General features: G+C 47.4%; 1 protein-coding gene across 3 annotated transcripts in view; it reads right to left on the bottom strand.

The window, feature by feature from the left end:
• The window catches only part of spir (spire type actin nucleation factor), a 200,808-nt gene that overhangs the window by 90,228 nt on the left and 84,557 nt on the right, over positions 1-26,023 (bottom strand). For all 3 annotated transcript variants that reach the window (XM_075877714.1, XM_075877713.1, XM_037427752.2), the window contains exons 3-4: positions 4,724-5,020; positions 288-413 (exon numbers count right to left, since the gene is read on the bottom strand). In XM_075877714.1, the coding sequence (XP_075733829.1) occupies positions 288-413; positions 4,724-5,020 (423 nt within the window). The remainder of the gene's footprint in view (positions 1-287; positions 414-4,723; positions 5,021-26,023) is intronic.

The raw sequence follows: 26,023 nt of genomic DNA, 5'->3' as shown, positions 1-26,023 counted from the left end.
CAATTGCCTCGGTTTGAGCTGATGCACAACTAAAACAAACCTAGGAACAGAATGCATGACGCCTCGGAATAAAAATGACAGTCATTAAGATTGTGAAAAAAGCCAAGGAACTCATATGCAATTCTTTAGCCTATACATCCACCAAAACACACATGTTCCTCATATAGTACGCCGCAATATGGCTAAGCTCTGGCAAGCTTCTTGCAGTTACCCCTTTCATAACTGACCCATCCCTGCATCATCTTTTTCATCTCATTAAATAAATTACAGATACTACAAACACTCACTTTGGTTCCACTAGATATTTTCTGCAGGAATGTAGATAGCTCAACAGCTTCTGCAACTAGGGCACGGCAAACTGCCTTGTAGTGAAGATCAGCCTGTGCTGGGTTTTGAAGATGAGATGCACACATCTGAAAAACAAACAAAAAGAAACCAACTGTGAGGTCACAAAAGCTTTTTGCCTGATGTAAAACAGTTTATTACAATAAAAGCTCATTATTTCGGATTTCACGAGAGCAGAAAAAAATGTCTGAATTCAGCAAGTGCCGAATTGTCGAAAGTATCATGAAAATAGTAAACAAATGTCTGTTCCATGAATAAACTTTCATCATCTTTCTGAATATGTAAATTATATACATATTTAGCATAAAGGCAGTGCAAAAGCCACAATTTTCGTCATACTTAGACTTCGTTCGCCACGTAGCTATGACAAAAGACTCACGTGTTTAATTAGCCCAGAACGTGCACTGCACTTCTTCTGTACTACTAGCACTATCACACGGACATGACAACTGTTTTTCCACAGATAAAATGGCTGGCAACTGATTTGTTTATCATGGTGCAGAAAGTGAGTTTCATGCAAGCACGCTGATAGAGGCTTAAACCTGCTGATCATGAACAGCTTTGCAATGTTTGAATTTTGTAACACTGCACGAGCATTGCATCAAGTTAAACAAAGCTGCTGAGCGCCAATTGTGTATGTGGAGAAAACCGCGGTCACTAACCTATATAAATAGCTATGCGGACTGCACTACCGCATTTTGGTTTACCGTGCAGGTCGTTTTCGCTCTACTGTTGCGCACATTTGTAATGCTTTGTGCTAGAGAACACGTGTACATGGGTGAGCAATTAATCTTTTATGTTTTACTGGTCATTGCGGGTAATTTCGTTAAAACGTGAGGTCCAAGTAGTATCAGCAGTTCGTGTGGTAGTGGCAACTTACGAGCAGTGCAAGCAGCTTTATATAACCAAATAATTACTGTTTATGGTCTTAGTTATCATTAGTACTGAACTACTTGAAAGCTCACTTCCTCATTAGGCCACCGGAAATTTATCAATGTCATATACTTTGCAGACATATTCCTAATACTGCCAAATTTTGCAACCAGCAGTGCCAAGGATAATACAAATTGCATAGGACAGTTATTTCTGTCAAGATTTGCCACTACTGGTGACACCCAGGAGTCCTCAAGAAATTAGATTGAGAGGCAACATTGTTGAAATTAGCCCCCAATACACAGTGCTTTTACCAGTGCACTGAAAGTGAAATGCATTAAATGTGCACTCTCGCCACCTTAGCTGCACAATTTCGCACTACTGAAATGGAGGAGCCAAATCTTTTGTGTCAGTAAACTTTAACCTAGAATGAGCCCACAGTTGATTTCAGCCCAGTTTTATTGGAGGCTAAACCCATGTTCCCGCTAGTTGGCTGGACATGTTTACAAGCAACACTGTGAATGTGACAATTAAAAAAAAAACAAGAAATCAAACCTCAAAATTAGTCTACACCATTACATCAATGTTGCGTGTGATACTGAAATGACTTCAATATATTAGAAAATTCATTAAAAGCACATGTACCTCTCAATGTATTTGTCACATCTACTCTCACTTTACTTTGATATAACCAGTAATTTGTCATATCCTTGTTTATTATACAGAGGTTGGACTGTAATCATTGTAACTGCTTGAAACTGAAGCAATGAAGTCTAGTACACAAGTGTTATTTTGTGTTTCACAAGGTGATCGATGGTTTTACTGTGTTACAGTAGTTAGGTTCACCGTTGACAGTTTATTTTATCCAATCATTAACAACACTGAACAGCATGTGCTGTCAAAGGGGCCCTGCAACACTTTTCCAAGAACTCATAAAATGGCTTCATTAAAGGGTCGAGTTTACCAAGTCACGTATTGGCTTCCGCAAAAATGGCACGGGGGAAAGAAGTTACTTCACGCTTGTCTCATGAACACTTATTTTTCTCCAAAAGCGGCTTACTTTCAGTGTGATTGTGAGAATGCGGGGGGGGGGGGGGGGCAGCGGTAATGCAGCGCACGCTACACAAATCAGCTAATGGATGTGAATTTCAGCATATGGTGCGGTCGACCATCGGTTATATGACATTTGTAGAATGAGAGAACGATTTGTGTCTGACCTTGATATTTAATTGTAAATTCCAAGCCACCTGTAGCGCTATCATGTTTTGTTTTGCTCACATGTTCTTGGGAGCCCCTGACTACCGATTGGCAGTTTTTCCAACTATGCTGAAGAAGTGTCACAGGGGCCCCTTTATTTCTTTAAAGACATCAACGTGTTTGCATGTAAGAATGCAAATTATTTTACTAAGACTGTGGCTATGTTAATGAATAATTGAAAGGACCCTCTTTTATATTAGACACCAGTAAATTAAGTCATTGTTAGGTGACAATTTTCGCCTAACTTGACTTGTATTAGCACATCAATAAAGCATGCACAACTTTTACCTGTTTCTTTTATAAAAGAAGCTTAAACTTCTTTAACATTAATCTTAAAGTCCACATTTTCTAGTGAATAACCCAGTTCTTGAGCATTCTGATAATGTGTGCAATCAATGATACTATGAAGACAATAGGATTGAGACCACACTGCAACTTGAAACAAAGTTAATTTTATTAATTAACTGAGCTATGGCAACAGTTGACAATATGTTGCAGTCATTTGAACATCAACAATTAAAAACATGGTCACATAGATAGCCAATATGTTTGCTTATTACACATATATAGTTTTTAAAAAGAAAGGACAAGAACAAGATGATTACATAATTTCTCCACCAAACAGTCATTGTGGCTTAATCGTGGCATATTTATATTTCTATACACTGGCAAGATAATTAGTTTCTCAAAAATATTTTACCAGGCACCATGGTGCTATAGAATCTCCACACCCTTATAAGTACAATAACAGTTTCCTTTTTATTGCGATAGCAATTATATGGCCACTCTCAGCTGGATTTTGCCACCGGCATCGTAGTCATCAATCTCATACGTATATGTATCGATACAAATGAAAACGCAAGCAAGAAAAATAATTCAGAAAGACTCCGGCGCGCGGAATCGAACTTTGAAACGGCCAACTACATCTACCACTGGCGATGGTCCTCTCGGGGAACTATCGTGTTTTCGCTATTGCCAGCGAGATGGCGCAACCAGAGCGCGTCGCCAGATCGCCACGACGCGGCGGCGTGCGCTCTCATCTCCCACGAGTAATTTGCTCCGCAGAGAGGATGAGGAGGGGGGGGGGGACGCTCACACGAGCGCGCGCTTATCTCGCGGTGGGGAGAATCGTACGCCTTGGGCTTTCACCGGAACGATTCTGTTCTGGTTACCGGGCGTACAAAGGTCACTGCACTCGTTGCACAGCCTCCGCTTGCGAAAAGGGCGCGCTTTTCAGACATAGCGAGGTAACAACTGAGACGTTTATTCACGTCCATCTGTACCTGTGAGTACGTTTCGTGCGTCATTTGTGCGCGAGAAAGCCAGACACGTTCCGATCTGCTTGCCATTCTGTGCGTGACCTTCCAATTAGTTGCAATCGCGTACATTGCTTCGCCTTTGCGGGAAAGCTGTAGCTTTTTTAAAGTGCTACGAATGTATGTTACATAAATAAACAAGCTTGTGCAGCACAGCTACTGAGAGTACTGTAATCTAAATGAACGAATAAATAAATAAATTATTTAATCACTGTTCCCTGGCTTAGGCTGCCCTTCACCAGTTATAACCACAGCAATTTTGTTTGTGCACAGTAAAAGTAAAGTATACGATATAGCAGAATCCCCGTAATTCAACTTCAACCATGTGCATGGTGAATCAATCAAGTAGTCTCCGCAAATACTAAATGGGAACTTGGTCGCAAAGCAGAAGTATGCCTCAGTCGGTTCTAGAACATTTCAGTCGAGGAATTCGTACAAGAATTGCAACGCAACCTACACATGCACATACGATTTACAAAGCTACAAACACAGCACCGCTATAGCGAACATTTGGAAACTCAACAAATGAGAGTCATTTCTTTGTTCTCACAAGAATGACCATAATAATGATAATGATCAATACCACTGTGAGGCGGCAGACACACTGCGAGCTTTGTACGGGCCTCACGCGACCAAAACGTGCGCGCAGGGGCCTCGCTGTCACGACTCGATAAGAAGGTCCCCGTGTTTCCCGCCGTAAACGAAAACTCGCCCGGAAGAGCGCGTTCTTCAGCACCGTCCGAAGACGCACGCGCGATGCGGTCAAGGGCGAAGTCGTGAGATCATGCGCATCGGACTGCCGCGTGCGCACGTCACACGTAGAACCGAACAAAGGGACCCCCAGGAAACTGTCTCCGTTAAGAGTTCTTCTGCGTGACCGTTAACCGAATGCCCTGGGAAACTTTCCGGAGAAGAAAGGCGCAAGCACACACCTCGAGCACCTTGGCGAGCGTCAGGCCCGCCCGGTGCGGGGTCTTGCCGGGTCCATCGCCTCCGTCACCGCCGCCCGGGTCGTCCTCCCCGGAGTCCTTCTCGATGCCTTCGTCATGGCAGTCCTCCTCGCCCGATTCGTCGTCCGAGCTCAACTCGGCCTCCGAGTTCGCCTCGGGGTCGGCGGACGTCATACGGTCAAGCAGCATCTCGAAGGGTCGGCTCAACACATGTTCTTCATCCGGTCGGAGCCCGTACTCGAGCGCGTGGAACAGTACTAGGCCAAGGCTGCACACGAGCTGCGGAAGACAAACGCACGTAATATAAGACAATGATCACAACGTACTACAAAGGAATATAACACACGTAAACTGCGCAGTTGCCTGCGATGAGAGTAATTTATGCATAATACATTCCACTTTTTTGTTTCTTTTCAATCTCGAAAGTGTTCCAACAGGCATGAAGTCAAGGAACTGTCCGGTGCTCTGGCTGCCCGATGCCCACTGCTGGCAGGCGCAGTCGTCGGATCTGTTTAGGCCAGGGCTAGTCCAGAAAAAGTGTCAAGTTGATGCCGGAGCCGAGCAAAGTGGGTAGGTACTCTCAAATGGTCCACGGAGGTGGCCAGTTGCCAAGTAAGCATCCCCCCACCCTCCCCACGAATATGGAGTGCAGTTGTGCATCACATGGTTGTGTTGCTGTACAGCTATATCAAGTTCACACTGATAATACCGGACAGCACAAAACTCCATTTTTCTTCCTTTACTTTTCATCTTCATTTTGTGGGCCACAAACCGCGCCGGTATGCCGCTTCGTAGAAATGCCACCTAATTAGAAAAACGACACGTAAATCAAGGACAATCCAAGATCACTTTCTCGTTCTAGAGATCATCTCGGAACCAAAGCCTAAACCAGCGAGCATTTATACATACATGTACATTATAATATTATATATTACGCAAGCGCTAACAACTGCCATTTTCGCGCATCACCTGTCCCGACATTGGTAGAGGGGAATGTTCAGCGAAACGGAACAAGGCCGGCGCACACTTCTCTCTCGCGCATATCTCGCGAGCCCAGTGGTCGCAGTGCCGCGAAGAGGCCGAGTGGGGTTACACCTGCGGGCTTCTAAATAGACACCAAAAGCGATTCCCTAGACGTTTTCGCAGCGCCGGTTTTGTGCGGGGTTTTAAGTGTCTCGGAATGGCGAAAAAAAAAGCAAAAGAAAAGACGGAAAGAAACTGCCACGCGCCTATAAAACGACCAAGCACGCAGAGAATTGCGAAAGCCGATTGGACAGGGGGGATTCGGCGATGTGTGCGCGCTTTGGTTCCTTTCGCTCCACGGTGGGAAAAATCCTGTTTTGACAGGGGGCATGCTTGAGGGGCTGAGAGGCCAGGCGGCCACTTGACCTCTGGATGCCACCGTTCTCGTGGTTGTGTGTGCGTGCTCGCCCCCTCCTCCGCACAAGGCGGCCTTATTTGGTCAGGGCGATGCCCCGATGCCATCTGCAGGACCCCGGAGATCGAATGGCGCTCCCGAGGAACACATGCCTGCTGGAAAGGCGTGGAATGCAGGAAAACTCCTAGCCGCCGCTAAAAGGGCCAAAGCACGAGACTTGACAGACCGTTCAACGACTTGTCTGTCGGCTTGACTACAAACGCGTCGGTAGTTGAATGGCTGTGAAACACTGCTCGACCACGCTGCCACGAATCTCAAGTGATGATTGATTGATTGATTGATTGATTGATTGATTGATATATGGTGTTTAACGTCTCAAAACCACCATATGTTTATGAGAGACGCCGTAGTGGAGGGCTCGGAAAATTTAGACCACCTGGGGTTCTTTAACCTGCGCCCAAATCTGAGCACACGGGCCTACATTTCCGCCTCCAATGGAAATGCAGCCGCCGCAGCCGGGATTCGATCCCGCGACCTATGAGTCAGCTGCCGAGTACCTTAGCCACTAGACCACCGCTGCGGGGCGATGCAGTTCTAGAGAGAAGGGCGCGAAATATACGAGGGCCACCGATAGGGGCGTCACCAAACTGCTTTTCGAAAGGGCAGGTCTGAACCCCTCGTATCAGGCGCAATGCCAAAAATTTTTTTCGGGGGGGGGGGGGGGGGGGGGCTACGTTTTTGCTTAGTATGTATGCTGATGCGCGTGTGTATGCATGCGCTGACGCCTGTGTCGATAGATCTTCGCTATCATGTGGCCCGTACCCACTTGATATGTTATTAATGGTGTGGCCGTGCCTTATAAGGCCGGATTTGACTCCTTATATGGGCCAACCACGTCATATAGGGCTGTGTATAACCCCATACATGAGCCGACTCCGCCAGATATACATCCATATAAGGTAAATGGATGCCACATATGCTGACATATATGCTTATATGTGGCCACATATAACCTATATAGGTGCCATATATGGTATTTCCGTAAGGGGTGTTTGGACGTATTGCTCCTATAACTCACTTTGCCTTAATGCTTCGCCTAACGTATCAAAATGCGGAACGATGGGCCACATACACGACCCCTATACGACGATAGTAGATTTGCGTAAGCGTAACGCTCAGTTATAGTAAAAATGTGTCCAAGGAATTATTCATCCAGGCCTTCCCGAATAATAATAATAATAATAATAATAATAATAATAATAATAATAATAATAATAATACGATATCAACAAAGGCTTAGTAATACATTATTCCATAACAAAAAATAAATCTCGTTGAGCAAATTTAAACAATGAGCTAAAAAAAAACAACATCGGCGTGTGAGTGTGTATGCCCATAAACCCATCTCGCTTTTATTCAATCTTCGAATGGTTGGATCGTTGCTTCTCTGGTCATAGAGATAAAAATAATGTTGGTGCTCTAATGAGACTATTTAAAAATAAGTTTCAGCCCCACCGCGGTGGTCTAGTGGCTAAGGTACTCGGCTGCTGACCCGCAGGTCGCGGGATCGAATCCCGGCTGCGGCGGCTGCATTTCAGATGGAGGCAGAAATGTTGTAGGCCCGTGTGCTCAGATTTGGGTGAACGTTATAGAACCCCAAGTGGTCGAAATTTCCGGAGCCATTCACTAGGGCGTCTCTCATAATCATATGGTGGTTTCGAGACGTTGAACCCCGCATATCAAAAATAAGTTCCAATGGCAGCGCAACATCGCATAGGTAAAATCAAGATCAGTGTCCCTGTAGTATCGTGATAAATCCCCAACGCAGTAATAAGCTCATCTAGCGACTTCACCACGACCTCGGCATGTGACGACCTGGTACCACAAAACCATCGGTGCGCAAGTGAAACATGTGCGTTTCAGATATACATTTGTAGTGCTCACATTCGGAGCTCGCCAAAAGCTAACTCAGTATAGAAGGACGTGTCAGCCACATCCGTCCTTCTCATCTGTCCTCAGAGAACCTTTGCAAACGCCCTGGAATGGACGCCATGTTCTCAGGACAGTGACACGTCATCTATAAATCCACGACAATCCTGTATAATGATCACGTGTATTACGTAAACGGAAATGGGAGACGGTAACAAACAATATTTTTGGATCACAGTACTTCGTAAAGTGACGACAATGGGATATTGCAAACGCGATATATGAATTGATTACCAATCTAGTGCGCGTGCTAACTCAGGCTATAACCAAGAGGGACAGCGAATGAATGGTTGAACCAGCTAGCTCTGGCAGGAGGTGCTGTACAACAGTTGGAGCGTGCAACTGAATTACGGTCCGGTATACGAGAAACAGTAGAACGGCACGACATGTTGAACGATAACAGACGCCAGCCTTCGTAGACGTTAGTACCCATGTGTCCACATAGGTCATAAGCACTCACCACGGAGTAGGGCAGACTGGGTTGCCGTCCCCTCTTGATCACCTGAGGGGAGGGAGGTCCATCCACTCTCCCCCGTGAGCACGCATGACCGCAGACATAATACGGCTAGGGGAGAGGGGTCGGATGGATTTGTCCTGTCTCAGTATGAGGAGCATGGTGATGATGACGCAGGTTTTCGTGAATAATGGCGGCCAAAGACCCCCTCGTGCTGAATACCAAAAATTTGTTCACTTCCATCATTTCGGGAAACCTTCACGGACCAAAGGCAGGCCATTTCAATGCACGCCAGCGCTCCCCTTTCACTTTTTCATCTGTTGTGAAGGATGGCGTGTTTAGGACTCGGCTAACGGAAGTAGGGGGAGGTAAACGTTCGTCCCCCCCTCATAGAGAACCCCACGCACGTCCAGATCTAGAACTGAAATGCGCCTCGTGGTGATAGGAAATTGAAGTAATGGGCTACTGAAAGTTATTTCCATTGAATCACCATGATGTGCTTGTTATGGCGCTCCCGTTGGCATTAGAAGTTTTCGTGCTGGTTCCACGTGCATATGCCGAGTTCACGTAAGACGAGGAAAAGCACATTACGCAGGAATCAACGAAGTCATGAAAATAAAATACATTTGCGCTGTCATTCATTGGTATATGACATATAAAAATATAGCACGGATATGAACTTTACTCGCGAAGCATTTTCGGGCAGTCAAGCTAAGCATCGAGTCGGCCGCTATGTCATTGACGCAGCATACGTTGACAGCCAGCCGTACTCGAGAGGCAGAAACGGCGGCGCGGCACACCGCCTCGCCCTGACCGCATGTTGCAGCTCAAACGGAAATGTGCCACCGAAGGAAACGTGTACGCCAGAGCTCCAGCGAACCATCCACACCTGAAATGGCAGCGGACAGAATGGCGAAAATGTGCACCGCATGTCTAAGAAAGCACGACACAAACTTTCTTCGCGAGGCCCCGATGCCTTCGTGGAATGGGAAACAAGTGTAGAGACTTGGGCTAGTTGATACGGGTTCATGATGACCGATGCTACAACGCATGAACATACGGGGGGAATCGGGACTGAGTAGCAAAGAGCACTCTTTTCTACTCTGCCCAAATTTTGTCCTATGTTCTGACGCTGCAAAATTGGCAACATTAAATAAGGCTCGCCCCGCCACGGTGGTCCAATGGTTATGGCACTCGATTGCTGACCCGCATGTCGCGGGATCGAATCCCCGCCGCGGCGGCTGCATTTTCGATGGAGGCGACAGTGTTTCAGGCCCAGGTAGTCGAAATTTCCGGAGCCCTCCACCATACGGCGTGCCTCAATCAAACTGTGGTTTTGGGAAGTGGTAGTGTATTATTATGGACGTTAAATAAGGTTCGACATGAGCAACGACGTCACATAGAAACACGTAGTCGGCCAAGAAAAAAAAAACGTGGCACACGCACCTCGCACGCTCATGCGTTCCCGTCGTGCAGTGTATCTCACCGCATCTTTCTCTGGCAAGGGACCCACAACATACGATGGCGCACTTGGCTTCAAGAAAGCCGTGACCTGCGGCGCCTGTAGTAAGTGCGACCAACTGTAGGAACGCCACTGGCAATGCTGTCCTACCCTGGACGTGCCCGATAAAAACAGAGTATCAATCGACGCATGCGACAATTTGCAAGCGGCGCACGCCGCGTGCGGACAGCAGTCGCCAAAAAACTGCGACCTGGACAAAACAGCGGCCATTGTTTATCGTCACCTGGCGTCCTTGAATGGAATCGGTGCTCTGCCATCGCCGCCGGTATTCCAGTCGGTTCGCGGAAACGCTATATGCACAGAACCGCAGCCGGCTCCCGAGATGGCAAGGGCCGATTAAACCGCGAGAAAAAGCAGCGGGAAAGAAGGCACCGCGGGTGCTGTATTGCGGCGGCGTCGCTCGAGGCGCACAAATGAGGCGCGCGGCTGAAAAGGAGCGGGCGCAAAAGCGAGAACGAGGAAGGACGCGAAACTGGTGAGGAGAATTAGCGCTGCAGCCGTTTAGCGCCATTCGTTCGGACATGTGCAATGAAGTATATGCGTTCGCAGTGACGTAGGTGGCACAACAGGCGCAAGTATAACGCACTCGCGTTACGAGGAAGACGAAAAAAACCCCAATATTGAGTTCAATACAAGCGAGCGATTACTCCCTGCACAACCCAGCAACACTACCCTGTTTTCTCTATAGGCCGTGCCACCTGCTGTTTACTGGCACCTCTCGTCAGAGCCCATTATGGATGACCTGCATGCGGCCTGCCCATGATAAAGAACAAACAAGGACGTCGTGATGAAGGGGAAAACAAACACAGTTTATATAGGCGTCGTTTTCAACCTCGTTTCACTTTGTGTAGTAAACTATTAGCGCGTCGACGTTGGTATTCACGAGTGCTGGCATTCACGGCCCCATATACACATACGGAGAACGACATTTTTCGAGCGCACGGTAGAACGACTCCACTCGGTTCACTCAGCAAGAGTCTCTTTTGCAGAGCCTGCCACATGCGGGGCGCCATGCGCTGCTGGTGGGTAGCAAGCACGAGAGCAATCTGGGACGGCCACTTGATCGATATGACCGAACGCGGTTGCGTCGACTACGCGTGCTTCTTCCCGATTCGGACGCCGTTTAACGGCCGTCCATTACACCAAGTGCATCAGACTCAAGATTGATCGGGGGGGCTACGCCGACAGTCGAAAGTGTTCGACGCGGCGAGGCAGGACCTTGAGTGTTCTTTATACGCTCAACCGTCGAGAGCCACAGCACTTTCCCTTCCAGAATTTGACGTTGGCGCAAGAGTCGGCAGGTACCATAGCGAAATGCATGCGGACCAGACAATCGCCAAACGCCGCGCGGCTGAGAGGTTGCTTTCCGGCAACGCACACGTGAAGCTGTGTCGACTCCAAAGCCACCGGAGCGCCAAGAAATGCCTCTGCCGCGCTGCCACACCACACGAACTTCTGCCGCGACATGCCGCTATAGCACTACATCACTCAACCTTCGGGCGTATGCTGCGGTTGTTGAACGGCGGTGCGGTATACTCTCCAGTGACCGTCTATTTAGTAAAAGTCAGCCGTGTTCGTAATGACTGCGGCATTGCGAAGATGACGAAAGAGCGTCTTCGTAGTGGCATTTCTGTCACCAAAAGTAAAAATATAAGCCTGAAACAAGACCGATTTCTAAGTCGGCAGTACTGCCTCATAACAGTCAAAAGCCCCCCCCCCCCCCCACCCATTAGCGAGGCACTCACGCGTAGCCATACCAGCTGCCCACAAAACTTGCTGCCATTGAAAAAGTGAAGCCCCAAGGTTGCACTACTTTCTTTGCTACGTGGTTTTCAACGCACAGCCAGTCAGCAATACCTGTCGCCAATCACCGCCGTTGAAATGGGCCGAGTGCTGTATACCCTTATTTTGGGTAACGTCAAATGACGAAAATCGCGTTTTACCGGCGATCCTGCGCTCACCGAAACTCTGTGTCGCGACATTACTATAACAACACCATTCGAAAATAAAGAGTCCTGAAAGGTTTCGTTCTATAAAACGAAAACAGCGTGTTCGGAACGTATAACCCAGAGATAACATATATGGCACATGAATCGAGGCAAACACGCAAAACGCGTAAAACGATGATGAGTTCGGATGTACGTGCCTTCAACATCGTAACGAAATTTGGCACATATTCAACTAAAGAGAAGACTACTTTTTAAAATCGATTTTTCTTTTCCCCCCAAGGCACTCGTTTGAGTCCGCTAAGTCCGTGACGTCGCTTTCACTGCTACGCACGCCAGGCGCACATCCAGGAGGATCGCAACGCGGCACGAATATCAATGACCCCATCGTTGAAGAAGCGAAGTGCGTCGCGTGCTTCATTTTCCTTGGCAAGCAACGGTCGGCCCCAGCAGGCATGTCGAAACGCTGCGACTGCCCGCGGCATTTAACTCTGCAGAATTTCTGCGGCGATCGCGGGTGCTTCGCATCGTTATTTAGGCCAAAATTCGTGAGAGCTGTACCAAGAGAGCTGAAGTGGCCACTTAGAGGAGAAATTACAGTTCACAGGTCACACCAGCTACAATGCTTTTTCTTCTTGCCCCCTCTGCCACGAGAACAATGGCGCGTAATAATAGCCGGAATAATACCAACGGGAGTCAGACCCCGTAGATTTCGAGGCCAACAGCACCGAGGCACCATTGACCCGTACAGCTTGTTTTATATTAATCGCATCGCGCGAGTTAGCCTATATACTTCCTGACATTGACTGCGCGAGCCCATCTTTGCCCTTCTCTCAAGCGGGGGTAAATGAACGTTGCCGTTGTGGAAGGAGAGCTTCACACGGTCACCGCACGGGCCACTGCCACCTTTCAAGGCACTCGACCCTGAAGCATCATCTTACTTACTGGCCGCATCATCTGCTCTGCATCCGTATACGCGCGGCGCTCCCAAAAAAAACCTCCACTTTTGCGTTACGAACACGAATTATTACTATTATATTTATTATTATTATCTAGTTTCTCCAAAATTAAGCTTAACGAATATGCGAAAATGTGCTCTTTATTTCAGCGATGCGAGCGAAACGCAAAAAACAGCCATGTGTGCACACATTTAGGTAAAGAACCCCAGGTGGCCGAAATTAAAGCGGGGGACCCCGCTATACAGCGTGCCCCTAAGTCATATCGTGGTTTTGGCACGTCAATCATTTCCCGGACTTACATCGACGTGAAGATCTTTAAGTATACATATGAAACTGCTAACATCAGTGTGGGCGAGACTTTGCTGTATGCAAAAGTAACTCTATGCTAGCCCCCCCCCCCCCCCCCAATAACAATGATGTTATGCTTAAATTAAACACAAAAAGTAATGCAACAAAAATTTATTTTAAATAACGCTCAACCAGTTCGAACGAGAGATTTCAAGCGTTGCTGTGATATCCATGATGCAGGAATTGGCGCTAGTTCTTGCATCAGAAAGACCTCATCAGCTCAACAATAAATGGTGCGTCTGTACGAGAATTATCTCCACGATGCAGCGTGTTATCTGACGCAGGTCATTCCTCTTATTAACTTATTTTTCACATTTTGTATGATGACCACTACTGGCTTGATGTGACCTAAATATTTGCATGATCACAAATATATATATATATATATATATATATATATATATATATATATATATATATATATATATATATATATATATGATTATTTATGGCGTAGTGGGTACCCAGCTTAAGGGAATCGATGCACGGTAAGCCGTTCTATTTCTTTTTCTTTCTTCTTTGTGATATATATATATATATATATATATATATATATATATATATATATATATATATATATATCGTACGCGTTATTCGAAGGTCGTAGGTTCGTTTCCTGCCCACGGTTGGTTATTTTTTCATCCACTTTTCTTTCTTCTTATTTACATTCCATTGGTTCTAATAACTTCCCCTGTACATTCCTTGGCATTACTGTTTGTTAGATCTCATTAATATTGTGTTAAAACACGGAAAAACGAGCCCTTAGGTATACACTTATTTCCCTTATATATATATATATATATATATATATATATATATATATATATATATATATATATATATATATATATATATATATATATATATATATATATACCCTAGCCCCTTATCCACCAAAGAAGAAGCTACCCGAATACTGCGTTCGTCATGGAAAAGAATGCAACGTGGCGGTGGCAATGTGAATTTTCTCTCACTTGGTTACGCACCCAGCCGATAGTTGTTCCTGCACCTACGGGCATTCATTCTATAATGCAATCGCCAAACTCACAGTGTGCTCCTCGCCAGATGATCGTATACTTGCCATACGGGCCGCCGCGACCACAGCTGGCCATATGTATGCCTGTCGCCGTGGGCCAAAACGAAGTATGAGCCCTTTTCAATGACGCCAGCCTATAGGGTACGAATGAAAGCTTCACTGTCAAGGTATAGTAGTGAACCCTGATGTCAACACTGTATTCGCAGCCTCTGAGCGCGTACTAACCGATGATTTAGTCCTGGAAGAGGAGGAGCTTAGAGAAAATAACTGAATGAAAGCCACGAGGAGGTGGTGAGCTTTAAGACTGAGTTTACTGCCTCTCGGAACAATGGCAGTAAATGTCTGCTTCTACATCGTGGTTAGTGAGTGGTAAGTAGTTTTCTCATTTCTCGTGGGAGATAGTTACAGTGTGATCTTGGAAGCAGGGTTTCTAATGCATTTCACCGACCCCCAAAAATGGAAAGGAGGATTTTGGGTAGACTTCATGCAGAATGTGCGGTGGCTACAAGTTATACTATGCGCGAAACTTCTTAATCGTACAATTACTTTAACAACTTCCAGGGTACTGAGTGCAAGCGTGCTCTGCGGGCCAAGTGAAAGCGACTTCGTGCAGCCCCATACGCGGCATTTTCGGCAACGCGTTTCGGCCAGAGCGCCAGGTCGCCGGAAGTGAGGCAGCAGGGCGGCCGTCCTTCCTCGGAGTCACGCAAGCTGCCAAACGCAGGCCCACCGTCGGCAATGGAAACATCGCTCAGCCGCTCCCAACGAGTGCCCCTCACAGTGGCCTGGGCTGTCAGAGGCACAAAGAAGGCGACCGTCAAGAGGACGTCCATCGCAAGTGCCCGGTCAGACAGCTCGATGCACCGCTGGAGGGGTTCAGCGACGATCCGGCCGTGCGGCGAATGACAAGACGAGCTCTGTGCGTCCTTCGCGTACACGGAATGCACACCTGGCCCTCCAAGGTCAGCGTGCCATCTTCGTCGCGTCAATCGCTGGTCGACGGACCGCAGGCACGCGCGTTTATAAACCATGCGAGGCTCATTTCCACCGCGTCGTATATATCCTTCGGGACTCGTCAAAATCGCTCGGGGCTCATACCGCGCACTTGACGAGCTCTGCGTAGAAGCAAGGACCACGACTAGACGCCGCTTACGCCACTCGGGAGGTCAACGACAGTTGCGGATTTCAATCAGACAGGCGCTACAATATTCGAATCGCGACAAATTACCCAACTTTGATGGATATAAAATGCGACGGCGAGTTAGGCGACTGACGCCCCGTACCTCCACACTTAACAGAAGAAGAAGAAAAAGCGCCTTAGGATTCTCAAAAAGTTCACAGGGTCCTTTTATGCATTCGTCTAAGAGGACTCGAAAGCGAAAACTATCTTCTTCTTAGTAAACGTCTTGATCCCCCTCCAATAGTTTTATACACCCAACATGGTTGAGTACGGCCTCTGATCGCTCTAACCTGGTATTGCACGTGAATTGTCCACATTTGACCAAGCGACGACGCCATGTAACGCCACGTTATACGACTCCAAAATGGCATCACACATTTTGGTTGAGCATACGGATTAAGTAACATAAGCGTGAAAACTATAAAAAAAAAGCGACAGAAATGCCCTCCAAGGTATACCACGTACGCGGTATACGAAACTGAGCTCTCCACTCATTTTAGGCAACGAAAACTTTCCACTTCGGTTCCTCGATCGCTATCCGGACGGCTGTATCCTTCCGATATACCGATGGTCGAAACGATATTTTAACACACCATCAATATTTTCTGAAAGAGGAGCGAATGGCTGCTGTACATTATTCGTACTTGCTTGACTTACCCAAACACTGTATAATCATGTATATTACGGAGAATAAGATTGAATACGTGAATCTGTTGTATCCGCCGCCATGCCCAGCAGAACTATACGCAGACTCAGTACCTCAAATAGCTCTGTTTGTTCTTACTGCGTGTCAGCTGACATGATAGGGCACGTGCATCTGCGCATGCCTATCTAGAATATAACGCACATGCTGAACACAACAAAATCAATAAACACTCGTGATTATATACAACTGCTTTCAAAGCTAAAAATGGTACTATCACTCAGATGCGAACATTAGTTAGCTTTCTCGATCACGACGCCGTGCAGTGTCGTATCAGCGCAATACGTTATCCTGCGCTGCGGAGCACGAATGAAGGTGTTCCATCGCAAAACATTCCTCGAAAAGGGGCGTGCGCGTGGCGAGCACAAGACCAAGCAGAGACGCGAGTTGGTGGATCTTTATCGCGGAATATGTTTTACAGCGCAACGGGTTAGATACGGACAGAAAACGGACACAGGGCTGAACTCTAAACTGAAATTAATTTGGAAAAAGAAAGGACCTATATAGGAGACAATGAGTCATCGAAACTGTGCGCATGGGCACATGTGTTACAGCACAACTCGCTTCATGTCTTGTCTAACAGGAAGTTATATTCTTCATCTTGAAGAGTGATAGACAAGACATGAAGCGTGTTGTGCTGTAGCACATGTGCCCACGCGCACAGTTTCGATGACTCATGTCTCCTATATATGTCCTTTCTTTTTCCAAATGAATTTCAGTCTAGAGTTCAGCGCTGTGCCCCTTCTTTCTCTGTCCGTATCTAACCCGCTGCGCTGTAAAAACATATTCTACCATGCACAAGACCAAGGTTTGAACCCGACTGCGCGATCGACGATGCCCGAGCACGTGCAGCCTCGTCGAACGCAGACCGGACAGGCGCGCGTCGCTGCAGTCCAGTCACGCTGCCGGTCGCACACCATCCTTGGCACCGTTTTGGCGAGAGGCGCCACCGTTACACGTCTCGATAGAGGCGTCAACGGCGTCGAGGGCATCCGCGAGCTGTATACGCCATGCATACTATGCGTGCGCGAGGTGTCCACCTGGTTATCACGAAGGCCGATACAGTCGACCACCATTCCTTCCGTATACGCGGCCCTTTCTTGAATCCAGCGTGACGGCATGTGCATGCGCTCGTGCCACCCGTTCATTCAGAACACAAATAGCATTCTAATGGAATACGGCGTTGAAATGCTATTGAAGAAAACAGGCCCGTATAGCTCCGCAAACTCGATGGTCTTGCTCGAGCGCTTCCCCAGCGGAATCTAGACAGCCCGGGGAGCTTTTTCAGCGCACGCACACGTGTATACTAGGGCACCCACACGGCTGCTGTACACGTTGTTGATAGTAACTGCGATACAGTAGTGGTACAGGAGGGCTCCTCATGACCCTCTCACATACAGTAACGTCGTGTGCTACAAGACAGAAAGAAAGAAAAAAAAACATGGCTTCAAGGAGGGAACAGTCGTCGAGAAAGGAATTCCGCTAAGGACAACGGTTTTGACAAGAAAACTTTTATTCGGTTTTTGCGCTATACAACAAAGTCACCTTGACATCATGAACCATCGAACGCCACAATCGTGGATAACCGGTGTCGTCCAGTGTAGACGTACAGCGGCTCCTTATGAAAATATAAACAAATCGAAACGCCGCATCAGTGTGAGGTTGCGAATATGAGCTGCGCGGACGAGGCATCCGAAGTTGAAGGCAGCAGTTATACGCTCTCGCGTCGCCGCCATGTGCTCGCAGTTGCAGCGCTGACACGCACGCTATAGGGAGCCACGAAACGCTGACAGCCATCATATAAATAGCGGGAGAGGAAACGAGTACGCAAATGGGGGTGCCGGACGCTTCAAACAAGAATGAACCCTGAGGTCAGTTCGTTAGCCCTCAGTTAAAGATATGCACATGCATGATGAGAAAATCGCGTGCGTAAAAAACAGCCTATTTACTGTTCGAGAAGAATTCGGCCTATATATAGATGCAATGCTTGCTGTTTGACAATTTGCTGCCAGTAAAACCCCACACACACGAGAGACGCGAAGACGACACTGACCATGTCGTCGTGTTAGTTTCTCGTGTGTGCGGGGTTTTTATAGTGCCAAGTACCATGTAGCTCGACGCTCATGCAAGGCGGGAGGGGGGAGGCAGGAAAGTCCGCTCAATTGTGAAACACTGATGAAACAAGGTTTAGGCTGAATCTTCAGAGCAAATGGAACCAGTCACAGTAAAAAAAAAATGAAGTAGCTAAACCATATGTTCTCTGCGTTCAGTTTTGCTTCCCAAGAGGTTCACCATGACGTCATGGCGCACGTGGAGGTCAGGTGGGCGCTGCACGTTGCAACATTTTGGCTTTCCCGATCGCCTGCGAATGCAATTCATTGCTCGAGCCTGGGAAACGAAACGGAAAATGGAAAATCCATCACATTAAATTATTGAAGGCACTTTGAGGCTTCAATCCGAATTTCGCAAATACGGAGGTGCCGCGGACGCCGCAAGTGAACAGTAGAATAACATCGTGTCAATATTCAAAAAAAGGTTGTTTCTGGTTTGCTCCAATGAAGTCCATCCCTCTGTGCCATTCTCCGAGGCATACTTAATTGATTAACTTATTCTGAACTGTACCAGCAAGAGTGTCCATATAGCGACTTCGTAACTGAGCAATGAAGGAGAAGAAGCGAAAAACGCTAAAGTGGGTTAAAATCTGAGCGTTCACAGCTATCTCAGAAATTGAACGGTCTCTGACGTTGTAGCTACACTACACCTTTGACGCGTGTAAGACGCGCCAGCGCACGCAGACAGTTGATGCCGTTTCAGTTTGACGCCCGACTGGTGACTAATTAGGTCGGCAAACTGTACAGTCGGAGATGCAGCTTGTCCCGCGCTCGAGTAAATTATTCGCGTCAACGCACGCGCCAATAATTGATGCGGCGCCATCCGCAGTCACCGACACTGCAGGTATAGTCTATAGCGCACAGGCTTGTCACGTGACGCCGAGGTTGTGCAGTTACAGCACGCGCGACGCCGCTAGTGACGACGTTTAACGAGATGCGTCGCAGCCGTCGACACACAGCGCGCCGCGACGAGGAACGCGACGAATGAGGATATTGCAGCGGACTATACACTGTGACGCCCAGGCGAAGCTGACGTCAAGCCCGCCTGACATAGCAAGCGGGCCCACCCGAAAGCACCGAGAATAATGTACTCGCATCCAGAGATGTCATTTCGAATAATCAAGCTCCCAAAACAAAAGATATGGCAGACAAATGGTAAGCGAAACACGTAAAAATAAGCAAGCTGAACTATGCATGGGACTGAGACTGACTGCATGACGATGTTGCTGAATTCGACAGCAGATCTAGCTGGCGGGGCAGTGCGGGTAATATGAGATTAATACGGTACAGGTGATTGATTGATTTGTGGGGTTTAACGTCCCAAAACCACCATATGAGTATGAGAGACGCCGTAGTGGAGGGCTCCGGAAATTTTGACCACCTGGGGTTCTTTAACGTGCACCCAAATCTGAGTACACGGGCCTACAACATTTCCGCCTCCATCGGAAATGCAGCCGCCGCAGCCGGGATTTGAACCCGCGACCTGCGGGTCAGCAGCCGGGTACATCAGTCACTAGACCAATACGGTACAGGTGTACAGCTATCGAATGATTGTACTGTATTTGGTAGGATTATCGCAACCTGTACAGCTCCATTTTTTCTCATTTACTAACAATCAATGTCAAGAAAAATTAAGTAAAGAATTTTTGCACGGGCATTTTCGATTGGTTAAAGAAACTCCGCAGGGGGGGGGGGGGGGGGGTCAAATCAAATCCGCTACGGCACGCCTCTTCGCCGCATCGTGGCACGTAAGACGAGATAATTTCTTTTAACACCGGTGTCACTACGTGGGGAGCATGCGTATCAGCCAAATCACCCAGGAATGAAACGCGAACTCGGGATGAAAAACGGAACAAGGAGAAGCACTAGTAGCTAAAGAAAAATTCTGATCTGTTCCGTCTTCTTCGAAGATTGATTTGTGGGGTTTAACGTCCCAAAACCACCATATGATTATGAGAGACGCCGTAGTGGAGGGCTCCGGAAATTTTGACCACCTGGGGTTCTTTAACGTGAACCCAAATCTGAGCACACGGGCCTACAACATTTCCGCCTCCATCGGAAATGCAGCCGCCGCAGCCGGGATGTTCCGTCTTCTTCGTCCCCGCTTTGCAGCTTTCGTCATGACCCACTAGCCGCCACTCATCTAACAGGGGCAGCCACTGGGCTATAAAGCGAGCTCAATTTGCGCGCCTGCACAGCATTTCATTCAGTGCAGCGCATTATTGAGGCTACCAAGCACGAGGCTGCAATATGGTAATACAGATATATAAAAAAAGCCTTATTTGACAAGATGGAAGCGCACACGTGTTAGCACAACCCCGTATAAAAAAAAAGGGCGTCTTTCCGGCTTATAAAAGCCGAGTGTCACGCAAGCGCCACATGGGGCGCCTTATCGCATTCACCCGCTTATAGAACCATAAGTCCGTCTATTTTTAATTTCTATTATTATTTTGTTGTTCTTGCGCGATTAGAAAATGCGCGCGGAATTTTCTAAGAACTTCGGAAGTATGAACACAGTGGGCGAAACGAAAACGAAAAAAAAAAGTTATTTTGGCTACTTGATATAATCGAAGCAGGCTGTTTCTTTCAAAAGGTGGCGCATTCGATTTACTTGACTGGCCAAGCTTGCGCTATGCTGGCCGCCTCTCTCAAACGCCGTCGAGAGAACCGCGGGCCTCGTCGAAAGGCAGCGTTATACTTGAATGAGTCAGGCCGCGTATAGAAAGAAAGCTGTTCAGAGGAGGTCCGAAGGGTTCAATAATAATAGAAAAAGCGCGAAGGTCTAACACGTGAAGCGTATATACGGAACAAGGCCGAAACCGCGTAAGTTTAGTATAGCCGCGAATGGGCCCAAAAATTTCCCGATTCGTGAACAACTATAGAGCCGAGAAATTATAAAGGTTTCACAACACATGCAATTTCGTGACAAGAAAAAAAAAAAGAAAGAACACCGTTGAGTGTTTGAAGTTTGCCGTCCCTTTGTCGCTCTTACAAAGGTAAGCTCTGAACAAAAAATAATTCATTCCGTCAAAGCATTCAGTAAGACGAAAACTCGTAAACATCGCTGTTCAATTAAGTGGGGGCACTTAGTAATAAAATGGCACTCCAATAATGCCATTTCATGGACTATAGTCGTAACACGGTTTAAACATTGCCTTGAAAAAAAAATTCTGAAAAAAAAATATTATTCATGCTCCCTAGTTACTATTATTTGCCGTTATATACCTATATAGCTCTGCAGCTGCCACACTTACGGAACTCTGTGGCTTTTGTCTATAGCTGAAAACTTGTGTGAAGCTATATGATGCGTATGCGATGGCGTCTGTGAAGCTTGACAGAATTAATGTGTTCCGCTCGTTTCAATTTAAATCACTGCACTGAGCTAAGTTACCATTGCAGTTACCGCATGAACTTCGCAGTGCACGCTGCGTTGTTTAGGCTCATGCGATATTACAACGTGGCATGAAGGTTGTTCAATTTAATGCCAAATTTTTCCGAAACGGCAAGCATACCGTGCAGTGAATTTTCCGTCTTCACGTTAACAGACTTTTCCCCCCTACGCGATAAACGAGTTCTCTTATCGTGGAAACGCGTTGCACGCTCGGCATTTAAGGGACATAAGGGACTAAAAACATAAGGGACTAAATCACAAGCGCGGCTGAGCGTTTCGTACACTGCACAATTGGCGCCACTGCAACAGGTCAGAGATACGTCGGCAGTGGAGTACACGCGTTCACGCGACGAAATGGTGTAGTTACGAGCAGTTTTCCCGAGAAACGTCCAACACGGGCTAGTGGACGCTGTTGTTGCTATTCTCCGTCGCGAGAAAAAAGCTCTTTTGGTTGTCTCTTTATGGACATCAAGTGGACGCCTGTCGGTTTAATCGCCCACGTTGTAGAGTGCATCTAAAGTCTTAACCACCACTCAGAGAGCGGGATACCGACAAAGGTAACGTTAGCCGAGATCTCGGCTCTCCGAATCACGTCTCGGACCACATTGTCGGAACAAAGTTGCGGCGCCTAGAAGCTCTCGCTAACTTAGAAGCTATACCTAATTAAATCCTGCCAAAACAAGAGCATTGCGCGTAAATTGTGCCAAATCAAGCTCTCGAGAATACCAGCGATGTGTAATCAATGTACTCAGAAGAGGAGGAGCAGGAACGCGAGATGTACGCCTTCAATGGCGCGTAAAACGGTGGGAAGAGCCGGACGTCCGACCTGCAGGGTGTTGCGCAACCGGAGATTCTTTGCAACCGCAGCGCGCGGCAAAGCCCCTCGTCGGTATAGTGCGGAGGCGCCGCGAGCGCCATTACCCTCGGGGAGTCATCACGCCAGTGCCGCCCCAAGGTTGGGCGCGTCCCACACGAGTTCGGACCGCGCGTGCCAAGGGCGCGGGTGGGAGCAAGCGCGGGCGATTGGCGTGGGCGAGCTGCCGCAGAGAGATTTGCGGAAGAGGTCTCCGAGGCGGAAGCTTCTTCCTCGGGGCTGTCGTCGCGCGCGCCTATAATGGCATTACACCTTCTGGGGGCCGGCATACCGCGAAAGAAGAAAAAAAAACGCGGGAGGGGGGGGGGGGGAACCAAAACCGGAGGACTGCTGGGCGACCAGAGCGGCCGAAACGAGGCCAGCGTGGAAGGCCGAAGAGGTGGCCGGTCGGAAGCGCGCCGCGGGCTATGCATACGGAATTGTGGCACACCCGCCGTCGCCCCGCTTAATTGGCCCGCTCGGTGCCAGCTGCCGCCAGGGCCGAGCACACAGCTCACGGGCTGCGACACGGGGGCACCCTCCAACCCGCTCGTCGTCCGGCATGCCTCCAGAAGTATTACGGCCCGCACGATGCGCCTTATAGTACCGCGCATTCGAAATGGACGCTGCGGTTTCGCCACTATGAGGGAAGTGAAACCGTACAGACGATGGGACAGTCCCCTTGTCTGCGCTATCACACCACTGGAGCCGAATGACCAGCTTTGAACAACGTATATGTACCGCATGCAGAGACTCTCGCCGTAACAAAGGTTTCATCGATCAAACTTGTTAACAACTCTTGAGTCTTCTACTCTGGTCTCTCGTCGTTGGCGCTCCTACAGTTCTTAAATAATACCTTTGGAACAGAACAGCGATAAGATGCTTTTGAGAGTTCGTTTAGCTTTTCTACAGAACTCCCGTCCCACGGTTGCGGCGGCTGGGTTTTCGATGGAGGCGAAAATGCTGTAGGCCCGTGTGCTCAGACTTGAACACACTTTAAAGAACCCCAGGTGGTCGAAATTTCCGGAGCCCTCCACTACATTGTCTCTCATAATCATATGGTGGTTTTGGAACGTGAAGTCCCCCATATCAATCAATTAAAATTCCCGTCGGCTCTAAGCTGTAAAGTACGGTCGTGGAACATTCACTTCTGGAGTGTCGCGGAGCAGCCGCTGCTTTGCATCGAGTTTATCTCTGCCGTTTATCGCAACTTCCGCTCACTTTGCTTATCTTGACTTTGATGCCCTCTTGACGTCGCATTTATTTACCTGATATCAGTGCGATAACAGAGAATAGGACAGAGTGAGCGATATGTAAGCAGTATGTGCTATACAGCACAGACACACGCGGTACCTTACATTCCGCTCAGCTGGAGTGATTATAACTCTAGCACATACCACCTCTAGCACTCAGCCTTTATCTCGTGAAGAAACGCGCAATACAGCCACTTTTGTTTTTCTAAAAATAGTCGTTGAAATCTTGCCACGTTCGAACGCGTCTGTCTGAACATGGTGTGCAGAAGTTGTCTAACCAGGTATGTGAACGAAGCTTCACCGACGTGACCTTTACTCACAAGAGATTCCGCCTAAATATTCATAATATGTATACACTTGTTTTCTGAAAGGTTACAGTGCTTTTTCTTTCATTCTTTCTTTTACAACAGGTACATCTTCTCGGGTCCTACAAATTAACGCGCTACTTGGTCGTTTGTTCGAATGCCAGGAATATCTTAGAAAGTATAGTTATTTTCTGGCACTTGTCGACAATAGCTTGCTTGCCGCCAAAATAATACGTTTAAGATAGCTTACATTACTACCACTGCGAAATTCCCTCACCCTGACACGATGGTGTTGCACATAACCCTCAAATCGCCTTTCCCACCTCATCCTAAGCAGAGGCGAAGAGTCGTCCTTTGCTCTCAATAAATGTCACACCCATTCATTCCGAACGATCTCAAACCGCCTTGTCCAGTGCGAGCTGACAAGAACACATATGCGAGAAAGCGAAAGTTCCCATTGGTGTTTTCGAAACAATACAGCCACGTGAAAACCACGAATCGGATCAATGGCGTAAAGACACAGCGTCCACTCGCAAAGAAAAAAAAGAACGCGGCTTGCGAGTGCACAATATGGGGCGACGGCAAGAAACGGCGGCTTGCCCAGGGGCTGACCTCGAAAGCAGTCGGCACGAGAGAGATGGAAACGAACAAGCTTGTTTGAACTCTTGTCGGGTGAAAACACTTACACGGGCAGGAGAGGAGGAGGGAGGGAAAAGGAAACTCGACGAGTGTAACCTTGGGCGTAAAAGGCGCGCAACCGTCAGGGCTGGTCGAACATGAACGACACGCCACACTCGCTGTGCCGACTATATGGACACAATAATGCCGTTAGCGTCATTCCATATTGCTATACGCTCGCCCGGCATCACGCGGGCAGAGCTACAATCCACAGGGGGTTCCGTGCAGGCAGCCCTCTCGAGCTTGGTTAATAAACTAGGTCACTGCCAGCCTATCGACGTACCGAAACGCCCGCGCTATATGGGTCAGAGAGCATGTTGAAGGTCATAACGTGTTCTTTCTTAAAAAATATATGCACAGCCGCTTAACTGAATATACACCACGTAAATCGTGCGGAAATTTAAATCCATGCTTCACTACCGTTTTGTTAAACCAACAGACTCGCTGACGATCAATAATCGCACGGCTGTTTTGTCAGTGGTTCTTATCTTTGCTGCTGCTTAGCCTTGTCAGAACAAGGGTATAATCAATGAATGAATGAATGAATGAATGAATCCAATCAATCAACCAATCTTTTAATGCATCCAGGAACAAACGCAAGGACCTAACGCTGGCACACCACAAATAAAAAAATAGTACTAATAACAAACAATGCAATAAATGCAGTAAACAGGCAAAATACAAACGAGAGCAAACACGTAAACACACAAAGTCGGAACTTTATTATTATTATTATTATTATTATTATTATTATTATTATTATTATTATTAGACGAACATATAAGCCAGAGCAATCAGGGTATGAGACAGTGGCTCTGGCTGCATATTGCCAACTACGCTACAAGGACACAACATCGACGAATAAAGAACGATGCGGGACAACGCAAGCGCGACTAACAGTGTATTTTTATTTACAAAATCATGACAAAATATATGCACACAAAGAAAGGAGGCGTAAAAATTTGAACCAAAAGAAACACAGATGCGCAAAATATACATCAAGAGAGGGGCTACCCTCAATCCAGCGCCCACGTATCTTGAAGTATGTATGTTAGCTTCCTTGCGTTGAAGGAATGACACTTCCGCCTAGTCAAGGCGCGCTGACAGAGGTATCAACGCCAGCGCGGTGCGTTCCGAAGGTTTCGATGACCATTTCTTTCGACTTATTACATCGTG

The sequence above is a fragment of the Rhipicephalus microplus genome, chromosome X (assembly GCF_043290135.1).
Source record: "Rhipicephalus microplus isolate Deutch F79 chromosome X, USDA_Rmic, whole genome shotgun sequence".
NCBI lineage: Eukaryota > Metazoa > Arthropoda > Arachnida > Ixodida > Ixodidae > Rhipicephalus > Rhipicephalus microplus.
This window is presented reverse-complemented; position numbering and strand designations above follow the sequence as displayed.